Source organism: Aotus nancymaae, unplaced genomic scaffold (genome assembly GCF_030222135.1).
Source record: "Aotus nancymaae isolate 86718 unplaced genomic scaffold, 86718_ANA_hifiasm-v0.15.2.pri h1tg000138l, whole genome shotgun sequence".
NCBI classification, from domain to species: domain Eukaryota; kingdom Metazoa; phylum Chordata; class Mammalia; order Primates; family Aotidae; genus Aotus; species Aotus nancymaae.
In genome coordinates, this window is record NW_026988553.1 from 639,129 (window position 1) to 650,644 (window position 11,516).

An 11,516-nucleotide genomic window follows, 5' to 3' on the forward strand; every position below is an offset into this window, starting at 1 on the left:
CAGCTCTGCTTCCCAAGAGCTCGGCCCCAGCACTGGACAGGTGAGATGGGGGCAGGGGGCAGTCAGTCTCAGACCGTGCAGCCCTATCTCAGCTAGTCCTGGCCCCTTCCTTTCTGTTCTTCTCTCTCCCTCCCTTCCTTCCCATGTCCCTTCCTCCCTTCCTCCCTCCCTCTTTTCCTCCTTTCTTCCGCCTCTTCCTCCCACTTGGCCCAGGGACTCTGGGGGAAGAGGAGGCTATTTGTAAAAGGAAACTTTTACAAACCTGTCCTGGTTCCTTTTACAAATAGCCTCCTATTCCCCCAGGGGCTCGGGGGTTGTTTCCTAGAATGAAGGGTTCACCATTGGTAGTTGTAGCAATCAGGGTTTTCCAGAGAAACAGAACTGATAGGATGTATGTATGTATGTATGTATGTATGTATGTATGTATGTATCTGCGTATGCACAAATATACAGAAATTTATTTTAAGAAATTGGCTTATGCGATTGTGGGACTCACAAGTCTGAAATGTACAGGACAGGCCGGCAGGCTGGAGACTCAGCCTCAAGACTGAAGCATCAAATCCTACCTCATCCGTCAGGGTTCTCCAGAAGAAAAGAATAGAATCAACTGTAGATTAGATAAATAGATATTAATATATAGATAGATGGGTAGATAGGTAGATTTTAAGAAACTGGCTTATGCGATTGTGGGGCTGGCAAGTCTGAAATCTGCAGGACAGGCCGGCAGGCTGGAGACTCAGGCAGAAGTTGACCCTGCAGTCTTGGGGTTGAATTGCCTCTTCTCTGGGAAACCTTTGCTCTTCAGGCCTCTCCGTTGATTGTGTGAGACCCACCCACATCATCGAGGATGAGTCTACTTTATTTCAAGTCCACCGGTTGTAGATGCCAATCACAGCTACAAAATGCCTCATCAGCAACACCTAGACGGTGTTTGATGGAATCACCAGGGACTAGTGCCTGGCCCAGGTGACTCATAAGCCTGACCATCACAGTGGTCTAGTCAGTAGGGAAGCTGAGGGAGAATTGGAACTTAGCAGGTGCAGGGCCTGAGGCCCCTGGGGGTTCTAGTGGCTGCAGTCATGTCTCACCTCTCTTACCCTTCCCTCCTTTGGTTCTCATGGCTCCTGCCTGGGCTGACCTACTTCAGAAAAAGGCTACCTCCTGTTTTTGGAGACTCTGGATATGGGAGGTAGGATATGCTCTCCAGAGAATCCCTTTTGAAGGCATGGTATGGCCTGGATTGCTGGGACTTAACTCTGCTGTGGCCACTGCCTGGCTCTTGGACCCTGTGCCAATCCTTGCCTCTGCCTAGAAATGATGGTGGGATCCCCCATGAGCTAAATCTGGAGATCCATGAGCCAAAGCAGTTCTTACAGGCAAAGGCTTGGAGTTGTATCTCTTCTAAGTTGCTTACAGAGTAGCAGGGGAGAACACCATGGACCCAGCCAATTAGATACAATGGGAACAGAAGGTACTGAGTCCAAGGCCTGAGCCTAGAGAGGGAGAGTGGCTCCACCCCCAGGTCCTACTATATATTCCTTGAGCTCCTGTCCCTGGAAGAGGTGATTTTCTGAGTGTGACTCCTCTGTTTCTGGCACCCTGCACATTTTTAGCCATTGCTTACAAGTGAACAGCTGGTGTGATGGCAGGAGGTCCTATCAGCACCAGGGAGGAGATGGAAATGTCCCTGGCTGAAGAACTGAATCATGGAAGCCAAGGGCAAGACCAAGAGCACCTGGTGATAGCAGGTGAGGATCCCCTAAAATACCCCTTGGATACAGCCAACTGTGTAAATACGTGTCTATATGTGTGCATGTGTGTGTTGGAAAAGGTGCATGTGTGAAAGGAAGTGTTTGCACATGTGTGTGTTGGGGGGCTTCAAGGATTTGTGGGTTGATGATAAGGGAGGTAGGGGAAAAGGGAGCATTTTTCCCACTGTCTCCCCCTTGTCCAAGCCACCACAGTGTCTGTTGCAAAATACTCAAAGAGCTCGAATTACAAGACCAGAGATCAATTCTGTCTCCCAATGCTCTAATTCATTTCCCTGCCCTTTGGAGGAAAGTCCAAACTCCATGATCTATAAGATAGTATCAGCCTCCTCAAAACATTTCATGCTATGATATAGACAGAAAATATCATTTCTATAGCTCACAAAAGGACCAAGATCACGCTGCATTTATGTTTGTTATTACAATGCTCCAAGCCTGCTTCTTCCCCAAAGACCTTGTATTTGCTGTTTCTTCTGTCTGGAATGTGCTTTCCCTCAATTTCCCAGAGCTGGGTCCTTGGTTTCTTTCAGGTCCCTGCCTCAATTGTTGTCTCCTACTTTTTAGAGGGAGCCCTTTCCTTCTACTATGTTACCATGTTTTGATCGTTTGTGGAGCCTGTGTCTCTCTGTCTGCATTTGCGAGGATAGATTACTTTCTGCTTTACACCTGCCATTCCCCGTTATACACAAACAGATGGTCAGTTCTTTGAGAGCTGGAATCTTGTTCTTGATCATTACTTTCTAAGTGACTACAGAGTAACCTAGTCTTGAGCTCAGCCCTCAGGAAATGCTTGATTAACTTTTGAACAGATGAACAAACTGAAGCCTGGGATCCGCTGATGGGTAGTGTTGAATGGGTGTTGAGTGATTCCCAAGAAGGCTGGGGACTCCGTCTTCTTTTTTGGTGTGTTTTGTGTCCAAGAAGCCCTGGTATAACTTCTATGGGTGCTCCTGGGGCCTCTGTTCTTCTCTCTAGAAGTGATGGAGCATGGATCTCGGTCCCTGGATGTATCCCAGAAGAGGCAGAAGTTGGAACCAAAAGCTGCTGGCTCTGCTGCAGCCAAAGCAGTTTGGAATATGACTGCCACCCGGCACAAGAAAATGGTACTGTATGGGGTCCTCAGCATATGGTGGCCAGGTTGGGGTTGGGAGTACTGTTCGTAGGGGCTCTAGCCTCACCAGGTCAGTCAGGGCTAGACATTGACTTGGGAGGAGGAGGAAGCTCCTGTGTTCCAAGCTGGCAAATGAGGAAAGGAAGGTCCAGTTAAAGGTCACGGTCATCCTTTCCTGTACTAGAGGTTCAACCTTGGGAATTTGGAATTCCTGAAACAAATATTGCTTGGGGAGTACATAAATACTTTACTTTGTGAATCTACTGTGTGAAATAATGCTTTCCTGTATTTAAAATTATGTGTGTGGTACACGTGTGTGTATACACACAATAAGTCAGGTGAGGCTCCTATGCTTTCTGGCTGTGAAGAAATCCAGTCAAGTGGCCTGGCATGGTGGCTCATGCCTGTGATCCCAGCACTCTGAGAGGAGGAGGCGGGCAGATCACTTGCGGCCAGGAGTTCGAGACCAGTCTGGCCAGTATGGTGAAACCCCATCTCTATTGAAAATTCTAAAATTAGCTGGGCATGGTGGCACATGCCTGTAATCTCAGCTACTCAGGAGGCTGAGGCATGAGAATCGCTTGAACTCAGGAGGCACAGGTTGCAGTGAGCCAAGATCGTGCCACTGCACTCCAGCCTGGGCAACAGAGCGAGACTCTGTCAAAAGAAAGAAAGAAAGAGAGGGAGGAAAGAAAGAAGGAAGGAAGAAAGGAAGAAATCCAGTGAAGTGAATCTGACCATTTTGTAGCCAATGCTTTTAAGCTACATTCAGTATGGGTGAAGAAATATTCTAGAACAAATAGTGGCTATACTGCTGCAAATGATATTGAGAAAACAGTCATTTTGGAGGGAGAGGGAATCCTGACTCTTCTGGAGAATTGGGTGAGTCCCACAGTTCTGTAGCCAATCCTTTTAGCTAGCTACATTCGTTGTGGGTAAGGGAAAGTTTTAGAAAAATTGTTATGCTGCTGCAAAGGCTGCTGGGAAAAGGCAACAGGATTGGAGAGGGAGGGAGGATTGACTGCTCCAGGAAATCATGTGAGTCCCATGGTTCTGTGGCTGATTCTTTAAGCTACATTCACTGTGGATGTTGAATGTTCTAGAAAGATGCTGGCCACATTGTTGCAAATGATACTGAAAAAGGCATTTATTTTGGAGAGAAGGGAGACCTGACTGTTTTAGGGAATCACGAATCCCATCATTCTGTAGCCAGTGCTTTTCACCACATTCAGGTGGATAAGGGAAAATTAAGAAAATTTTAGAAAATGGTGCTTTTTACTGTTACCACAGTAAAGTTTGGAAGTTACTGGGAAAGGGCAATAAGGTTGGAGAGGGAGGGAGACTTCATTGCTGAAATGATTTGTTGGGTGGCCCCAGGGAAGACTGAGAAAAAAAGCTTCCAGGTTTACAGATTTCCTGGGAATAAAAATAAGTCAGATGTTGAGTTGGCTTCCTGTGTCCAAAGACAGAAGTCAAATCAAGTTGCTCCAGGAGGTCAGGCTCCTGCAAGCCACTCATGTCTGAGACTAGGGGGGATATCATCTCTGGTTTAATTAAAGCTGGTTATGAGGGCTAGAGGTAGACTGTTTGAAAATATACGCTTATATTGAATTTAGAAATTCAATTTAGAAATTTAGAATTAGGAAATCTAATTTATTAATTCTATTTATTTATTCCTTTATTTTTGAATAAAACAGTTAATGGAACTGCCTCTAGGAGAACCATAATATGCAAAGGCGAGAAAAGTTAAAAATGCTATCCTGTTGACTCGGAAAAAAGTAGCGTGCCTTTAAAGTTACATGGAAATAAAAGTAACATTTTTTGAAATGATTAACAGAGAGAAACAAACAAACAAAATCCAGCCATCCTTATTTTTATTTTTTGCCTTCAAATCTCTCAAATATATTTTTTTAGCCTTCTGATTCCAATTTATAGGAAAGTCAAGTGATTATAGTCATGGGGTCTCCCTAATACCCATTATGTTTTTGATGCTATTTTTGAAGTATCTAAAGAAAATAAAATATTGTGAGGGTGAACTACTGTTCATAAAGAAGTTCCACCAATATCTGTGTGCCCCTCTGGAGAAAGATTAATTTTGCATTATTGCAACAGACAGAGTGTAGTGGCAAAATTCCTATGAAAATCTTTTACACAGAAATTGATCCGCAGATCTTTCTCAGTGACCGGTGAGCCTCAGTCGTCTATTTTTTTTGGAAGAATGAGGCAAATGGAAGGGCTAACCCAGGACTCTGTGTGCCTTGGTCAGGCCTCTCAAAGGGCAGGTTCCACTTCAGCAGGATGAGTGTGTAAGGAACTGGCTGTCATGTGGGGCACCCTGAGCCCTGCCACAATGAAGAGGGTTTTATTTTGTGTCACTTTCACCCCAGCTTTCTTATTCATTTGGTTCAGGTTTTGGCATGGGGTAAGTGCCTGGCTGCCAGCCAGAGGTAAGAAGTGTGGATGACTGCTTCATACACAGATCTTTAGTTAAAGTCCCTGTTTTCCACCCTTCCCTCCTTTCTTGTGATATGCTGCCATTGTCCTTGCAGGTCTAGTTCCTCTCTGGATGCTGCTGGCTGGGGCTCCCCCTGTCAGCTGAGCCCCATCTCCTTCCCGTCCACACTAAGGCCTGGTTTCTCCATGGACACTTCCTGGATTCCACAATTTTATGGAATTCTTTCATTGGCTAAGGCCTCTCATGTTGTTTTCTTCTTTCTTATAGGTTTATACTGTTTTACTGTCTTCACTGGCACTTAATGTAGCCTTAACAGGAAGGAGTGTTACATATAAGAGACATCATACTTTAATGGTTAAGAGTATAACCTCTGGACTAAAATGTCCTGGGTTCAAGTTACTGCTCTGCTACTTACTAGCTGTGTGTCTTGGTCAAGTTAATTAATCTCTCTGTGTTTCATTTTCCCCTACTTTCAAAATGGGATGATAATGGTATCATTTCACAGGGTTGTGATGAGGAATCAATCACTTGTATTGGTAAGGACTTAGATGGCATGGTCCCTGGCATGTGGTGTGTGTTAAATAGGCAGCTTGTGAAATATTCATCTCGAACTGGAAACCTAGGAGTATGACTTGAGCCCAGGCAGATCTGGCACCGAAAGCCACTCTCTGTTCCTCTATCCCCTACTGACTTTTCAAAGGCATCAGATAGCCCTGGGCCATACATGTACAAGCTAGGGTGTCATTGGCAGATGGATAAAAATGAAAGCCACAAGGATGGCCGAGCTTGCCCAGAGCAGTTGATGCTATCCCAGTAGCCGGGGTTCTAGCCTTAGCCCTGACATCCTCGGGAAGTAAAGGCATCTCGCCAGGCCTCAATGGCCTGGACTGCCAATTGAGGTTTTACGTTCTCCTTCAGTAGATTTCTCAGCCTCTCAGCTAATGTCTGCACGTGAAAGTTCTTGCAGAGGACAGGGACCCCTGTTACTGCTCTTCTTTTGCCACAGCTTGCCTGGGTGAGCAATAGCTACCGAGGACCACGGTGCAGGTGGGATGGCAGCCAGTAGCCAATGTGTGGGGTTCCCAAGCTTTCCTAATGTCTTGAAGCTGCCAGCCCTTGCTTCCAGAGGTCAGGCACCACATGACTCCCCATGGGGTGCACCACTTGTTCTGGGCAAACTGGAGAAGCCACTCATGTGGGGGTGGGCAGGCTACCTTACTGATCATTTCTTTCTTCAGGGGTCCCAGCTGCCAATTCTCAGAATGCTGAGAGAATCAGGCCATGGGGATGCCCGTTTCCAGGAGTGCACTGGTAGTTTCCAAGGCATACGATTCCATCATGATCGGTAAGAGCTGGGGGTCTGTGGGGCCTGGCTACTCAGACACGTCCCTGAATGGGGCAGGAGGGCTGGTGAGCAGCCTGGCCAGGAAGGAGTTCTGAGGGCCTGGAGGACCTCCTTGCCAGAGACCTTGAGCACCCTGGCTCCAAGCCCATTTGGGTCATCCCAGTGCTCTGCAGCCCAGCCAAGCTGGGCTGAGCTGGGCTGCGTCAGGCTGGCTCAGGCTAGCTCAGGGTGACTTCCAGCCCTCACGGCCATAGGCCTTCTTTACGATGGAAGAGGACTGGAGGCTGATAGAGTCTTTGCCCAAAAGATCCTGATATTACCTGTTGCCCTCACTGCCTTCTTGTGCTCCCTGCCAGGCCTTGCCAGGGACCACCAGCAGCTCTGACCCTCTGTCTTTTTTCTCTCCCAGCAACCCAGAGACAGGTACAGTGGTGGAGACTGGCCTGGAAGAGTTCAATGGACTGGAGATGGAAATCATCAAAAGACAGGTGAGGAGGGACCCAATTGGTGGGTGCAGGGAGAATCGCGGTGCCTTGGAGTTGTCAGGGCTTGACAGCTGGGGTCCTGTAGTCCCTTACAGTTATCTTTCCCTTTACTGCTGGAGGTGGGACAGGTTCCCTTCCTCTTTCTCCCCAGCTCCATGGCTCTGACACCCCACGTAAATGTCCAATCTCAAACCTACTGCTGTCCCTGAGATGCTGGCAGAGAGTAGGGGCAGAGAAAAGGTGGAGGAAGAGGGAACATACAAGGATAAGGGTTCTATGTCCAGGGACAGAGTGGTGCCCAAGGGTCTGAGAGAGGGGTCGCCTTTGTTCAAACAAAACCCAGACCTTCTCAGGAGAAGACCCTTCCTTCCTTGGCTCCCTGGCTGGAATGGGCTGCCTCTTTCAGAGAATGGAAGTGAACATCAGGGGAGAAGGCAAAAGTGGTGCCTGCAGATGCAGCAGCCAGATCTTGCATCCCATGGGCCAGGCCCAGGCCCCTGCTTCTTACTAGGGGTGCTCCCCGCCCCACTGCCAGAGGGCAGCCAAGCCCCTTCTTGCTCTAACTTTATGCTTTTCCCGTGGCTGTGCTGTGGGCTTCGGGAGAAGAGCCTTGCTCAGCAGCCCTGCCTTTGACTCCTCTGCAGCTGTGTGCCATCAGTGAGCGTCTGCGTGCCCTGGAGGAGCAGGACGCCGCCTGGCGTCAGAGGGAGACCCTGCTCTTCACCTTGCTGGTGTCAGCCAGCATTGCCACCCTGTGGCTGTGTATGCACCAGTGATCGCAGCAAGCTAGGCCTACGCATTGGAACCCTCCCTGCTGCTCCTTTTTTCTTTCCTCTTCCCTGGCCGACCTTGCCCATCCCCCAGGCAGCATCAGGGCCATTTTTCAAGTCTGGTTAGGCACCCTGCCTGGGGAGGCCAGGCCACAGCTTTGGGAGGTCCTGGCTGCTGCAAAGTGGAGGAGGACTGCCTGAGCTGAGATGACACCGTCTGAAGGATGAAAAGCATGGCGGCATCTGGGCCCCACAGTAACACCTGACCCCAGTGGCCCTCTGTTCCAGCCCCTGTGGGCAGGGACGTGGCTTCACTTTGCTCCCTTGTTTGCTTCCACTTCACGCACAAGTCTCTGCACAGACAGCATGCTCAATAAAAGTTCAGCAATAGCAGCAAAAACCTGTGGCTGTGGTAACTCATCTGGGGAACAGCTCCTCTTCACAAAGACCCTGTGGCTGGGACTGAGCCTCTGCAGTTGCCCCAGGGGCCCTGGTTCCCTCCTCCCTTTCACCTCTCCAGCCTCACCGTCCCTAGCCCCAGCTTTGCAAAATTCTTCCTGTTGGGCTCATGCCAATGAGTGCTTGTGGGGGTGTGGTTCTGGGAGCATGTCTGGGTTGTGTTGCAGGGATGCAATCAGAGGAACTCTCCCGAAAGGGACCAGAAACCTTCTCATTTGCCCAGGACAAAATTGAAATCCAGAGAGGGGAAACACATCCCTGGGTCATCCAGTGAGACACGGCCTGGGTGTGAGTTCTGTTGTGAGTTCTCCTGAGTCCTACGCTAGGACTCCACCGGCCTCCTGCAGACAGACTCACTGGAGATAAGGTCCTGCCTCAGTTTTGGAGTCTGAATGGGAGCTACACATACCCACCACATACCCACCACCCTATCCACCACACACGCTGGGTCCACAGTCCTTGAAGCTCACCTCAGGCAGGGTGGATAGCTGGGTCGTCCAGTGGGACCGAGCCTGAGAGGTGCAGAGTGTTGCCTGCCATGTGGGGGCCTGACCGCAGTGCACATATGCTTGGCAGCAGGAGGCCTGCGGAACAGCTGCAATCCCTTTTCTGGGACCAAGGGACTGACACACGTGTCTCTGGGGGTGGGGACCCAGAACTTTCTCATTGGCTTTAGTTGCTAAGTGCACCTTCCCTAATACCCCAAATCTGTCAAGGATTCTCCATCTATAAAGATGGGGGAGTCTGCTAATCACTAGGTATGAGATGAACATGTCTGTGTGTGTGTGTGTGTGTGTGTGTGTGTGTGTGTGTATGTGAAATAGAGAAGAGACAGAGAGAGAAGCGGAGTGGGGAGAGAAGAAAGGAGGGAGGAATCGGGAGGCAGAGAGAGAGAGACAGAGAGATACAGAGCGGCAGAGGGAGGGAAGTTAGGGGATGGGGAGAGGGAGAGGGAGAAGCTTGAGTCCCACAGCCTGCTCTGCCCCTGCTCCACCTCTTTCTCTGGTTTTCAGTGGGCTCCTATACACTGAGGGGATTCTTCCACACCTGACACTCCGGGACTTGTAATACTTCTAAGATGAGGATGCAGGGCCTCCTGTCAGCCCTGTGGGACATTGGGCACGTGGCCCCTGGAGCCTGGGTCCTGCTCAAAGCAGAGAAAGGACACCTAGGAAAGAAACACTTTGGGGATTCTCTCATTGGTCCCAGAGCACACAGAGGTAATCAAGTGCCACTGGAAGCCCCTCTGCAGAGTGGGGAAACAGCAGCACCCAGCTATGAACGCTTCTGGCCGAGACAGCCAAGAGGATCGGGGAGTACCAGGGGTGTTCCCTGTCCCCTGCAAATAGGCCCTGGAGCCCCAGGAGTCACCCATGGGCTAGATGGAAGACTGGGGGACCTCCTTGCAGGCCGCCTTTCCCCTTCCTGCAGCCTCAGGACAGACCAGGGCCCAAGATGCAGAGGAGTGTTAAGGGAAGCAGGGAGACAGAGCGAGGACAGCACGTGCAACTTCTTGCCGTCAGCCCAGTGTTCCCACTGCCACAAGGCCAGCCCTCACACCGTCTACCCCGGGGTGCCCCTGTCTCCTACCCAGTCAGGCTTCACAGGGAAGCTCAGAGGAAGAGGAGGCTGCAGCCAGGTGGGGCTGGGTCTGCCCTTGAGACCTGAGTGTTCGTAAGCCTGTGCACACATGGACATGTTTGCAGAAAAAGTCTGGCTGAAAATATGTTGTGAAACAAAGGTTCACCCTTGGGAGCAAATTAGCCGAGTTGCAAACAAACAGCATGGCAGTGCCCCAGAGGAACATCTCCGGAGCCAGGTGAGCTCATAAGGGACCCCTGGCTGGGCCTCCACCCTGCCTTGCTGTGTGACCACTTGGCTGGTTCTCAGCAGGACTGGGGCCAGTTCCTAGCTGTGCGTTCCTGCTCTATCTCTAGAACTCCCTGCCCCACCTGGAAGACTTCAGGAAGTTCCTGAGAGGAACTGGAGTCGGAGCTGCCCGGGCTGGGTCCCTCTGTAATGTTCCTTAAGGGGTATGGGGACCATATTGTGGTGGGTGGCACATCTGTGATTCCCAAGCCCCTGGGAGAGACCCAGGGAGGCTCGGGGGGCAGAGTGCCAGGAGGCAAGTCGGCACCTCCTGCTTGGCCCTCTGGCTCTGACCCACCTGGAGCATTTGCCCATCTGATTGCATTTCTCTGCCAAGCTGTCCTTGCCTTGCCCAAGCACTCCACCCTTCCCCCAGCCCTTCCCCCAGCTAGCCATGAACTTCCCCATGGAGAAACAGGATGCTGTGGGTGAATGAAGGAGAGAAAGAACTCATTCTTACTTGGAGGTTGGGGATTCTCCTGGCATGCGGTTTATCTCTAGTCTGTGAAGCTTCCCAGAGGCTGCCCAGGCTTACTATTAGAGGGGTACACAGTCAGCCCTCCACTGGATCAGTAGCTTCTTGAGGGCGCAAGGTAGCCTGCATTGTCTTCTGGCACAAGTAAAGGACTGGCAGAACGGCCTCTGATTAGGGTCCTCAGAGAGTGACTCTAGCCCTGGTCTTTCCCTCCTAGCCTTCAGGGTGTGCCTTCTGTTGGAAATCCTTCTCCACCAAAGGCAGTCAATTCTATTCATTGCTTCCTACAGCACACCTACTCTGTGCCATACACATTGTATCTTAAAAATATTTAATTACACAATTTGTGCATGAACATATTCTCCCCAAAAAGACAAACATTGCAAGCATGGCTGACAGTCCCTTGCACCCCAAATGCCAGGTCCCTCCACGGAGACATTTCTCATGGTTTGGTTGCTGTGTATCCTGTCAAACGCCCTATGCTGTTCCATGCAGATTATGTGCACCTATATGTACCCCAGGCTTCGCACGCAGATTGTCATTTAAGCCTCCACAAGCAACCCCCTGAGGGAGTGGCTTGTCTTCCCAGCTGGCTGTACAGGTGGGCAAAGCTTCAATCCTTCATTTATGTAGTTCCCTGCCCTGCCAAATGGGCCACTGGTCCCCTGCCAGTCCTGGGCAAAAGCTGAAATTCAATATTCCAGTTCTTTTGTTACAGGCTGGCTTCTGGCAGCTGGGGGAAGGTGGGAAGAGGAAGGTGGGCATGTGAGGAGGGGAA

The 11,516-nt window shown here is 50.2% G+C and overlaps 1 protein-coding gene across 1 annotated transcript; it reads left to right on the top strand.

Annotated features, from left to right (window-relative positions):
* The first annotated feature begins 1,506 nt into the window (after nucleotides 1–1,506).
* On the top strand, nucleotides 1,507–8,313 carry FATE1 (fetal and adult testis expressed 1). The gene is made up of 5 exons (XM_012477352.2): nucleotides 1,507–1,748; nucleotides 2,745–2,872; nucleotides 6,574–6,680; nucleotides 7,090–7,168; nucleotides 7,810–8,313. Exons 1-5 carry the CDS (start codon nucleotides 1,643–1,645, stop codon nucleotides 7,939–7,941), a joined length of 552 nt encoding a protein of 183 aa, XP_012332775.1. The 5' UTR covers nucleotides 1,507–1,642; the 3' UTR covers nucleotides 7,942–8,313.
* The last annotated feature ends 3,203 nt before the right edge of the window (nucleotides 8,314–11,516 follow it).

What these genes read in the sequence shown, in the direction of transcription:
- FATE1 (XM_012477352.2), top strand. Translation starts at nt 1,643, where the DNA reads ATGGCAGGAGGTCCTATCAGCACCAGGGAGGAGATGGAAATGTCCCTG. An exon ending in CCACCCGGCACAAGAAAATG is followed by an intron (nt 2,873 to 6,573) that starts GTACTGTATGGG and finishes TTCTTTCTTCAG; the next exon opens with GGGTCCCAGCTGCCAATTCT. An exon ending in ATACGATTCCATCATGATCG is followed by an intron (nt 6,681 to 7,089) that starts GTAAGAGCTGGG and finishes TTTCTCTCCCAG; the next exon opens with CAACCCAGAGACAGGTACAG.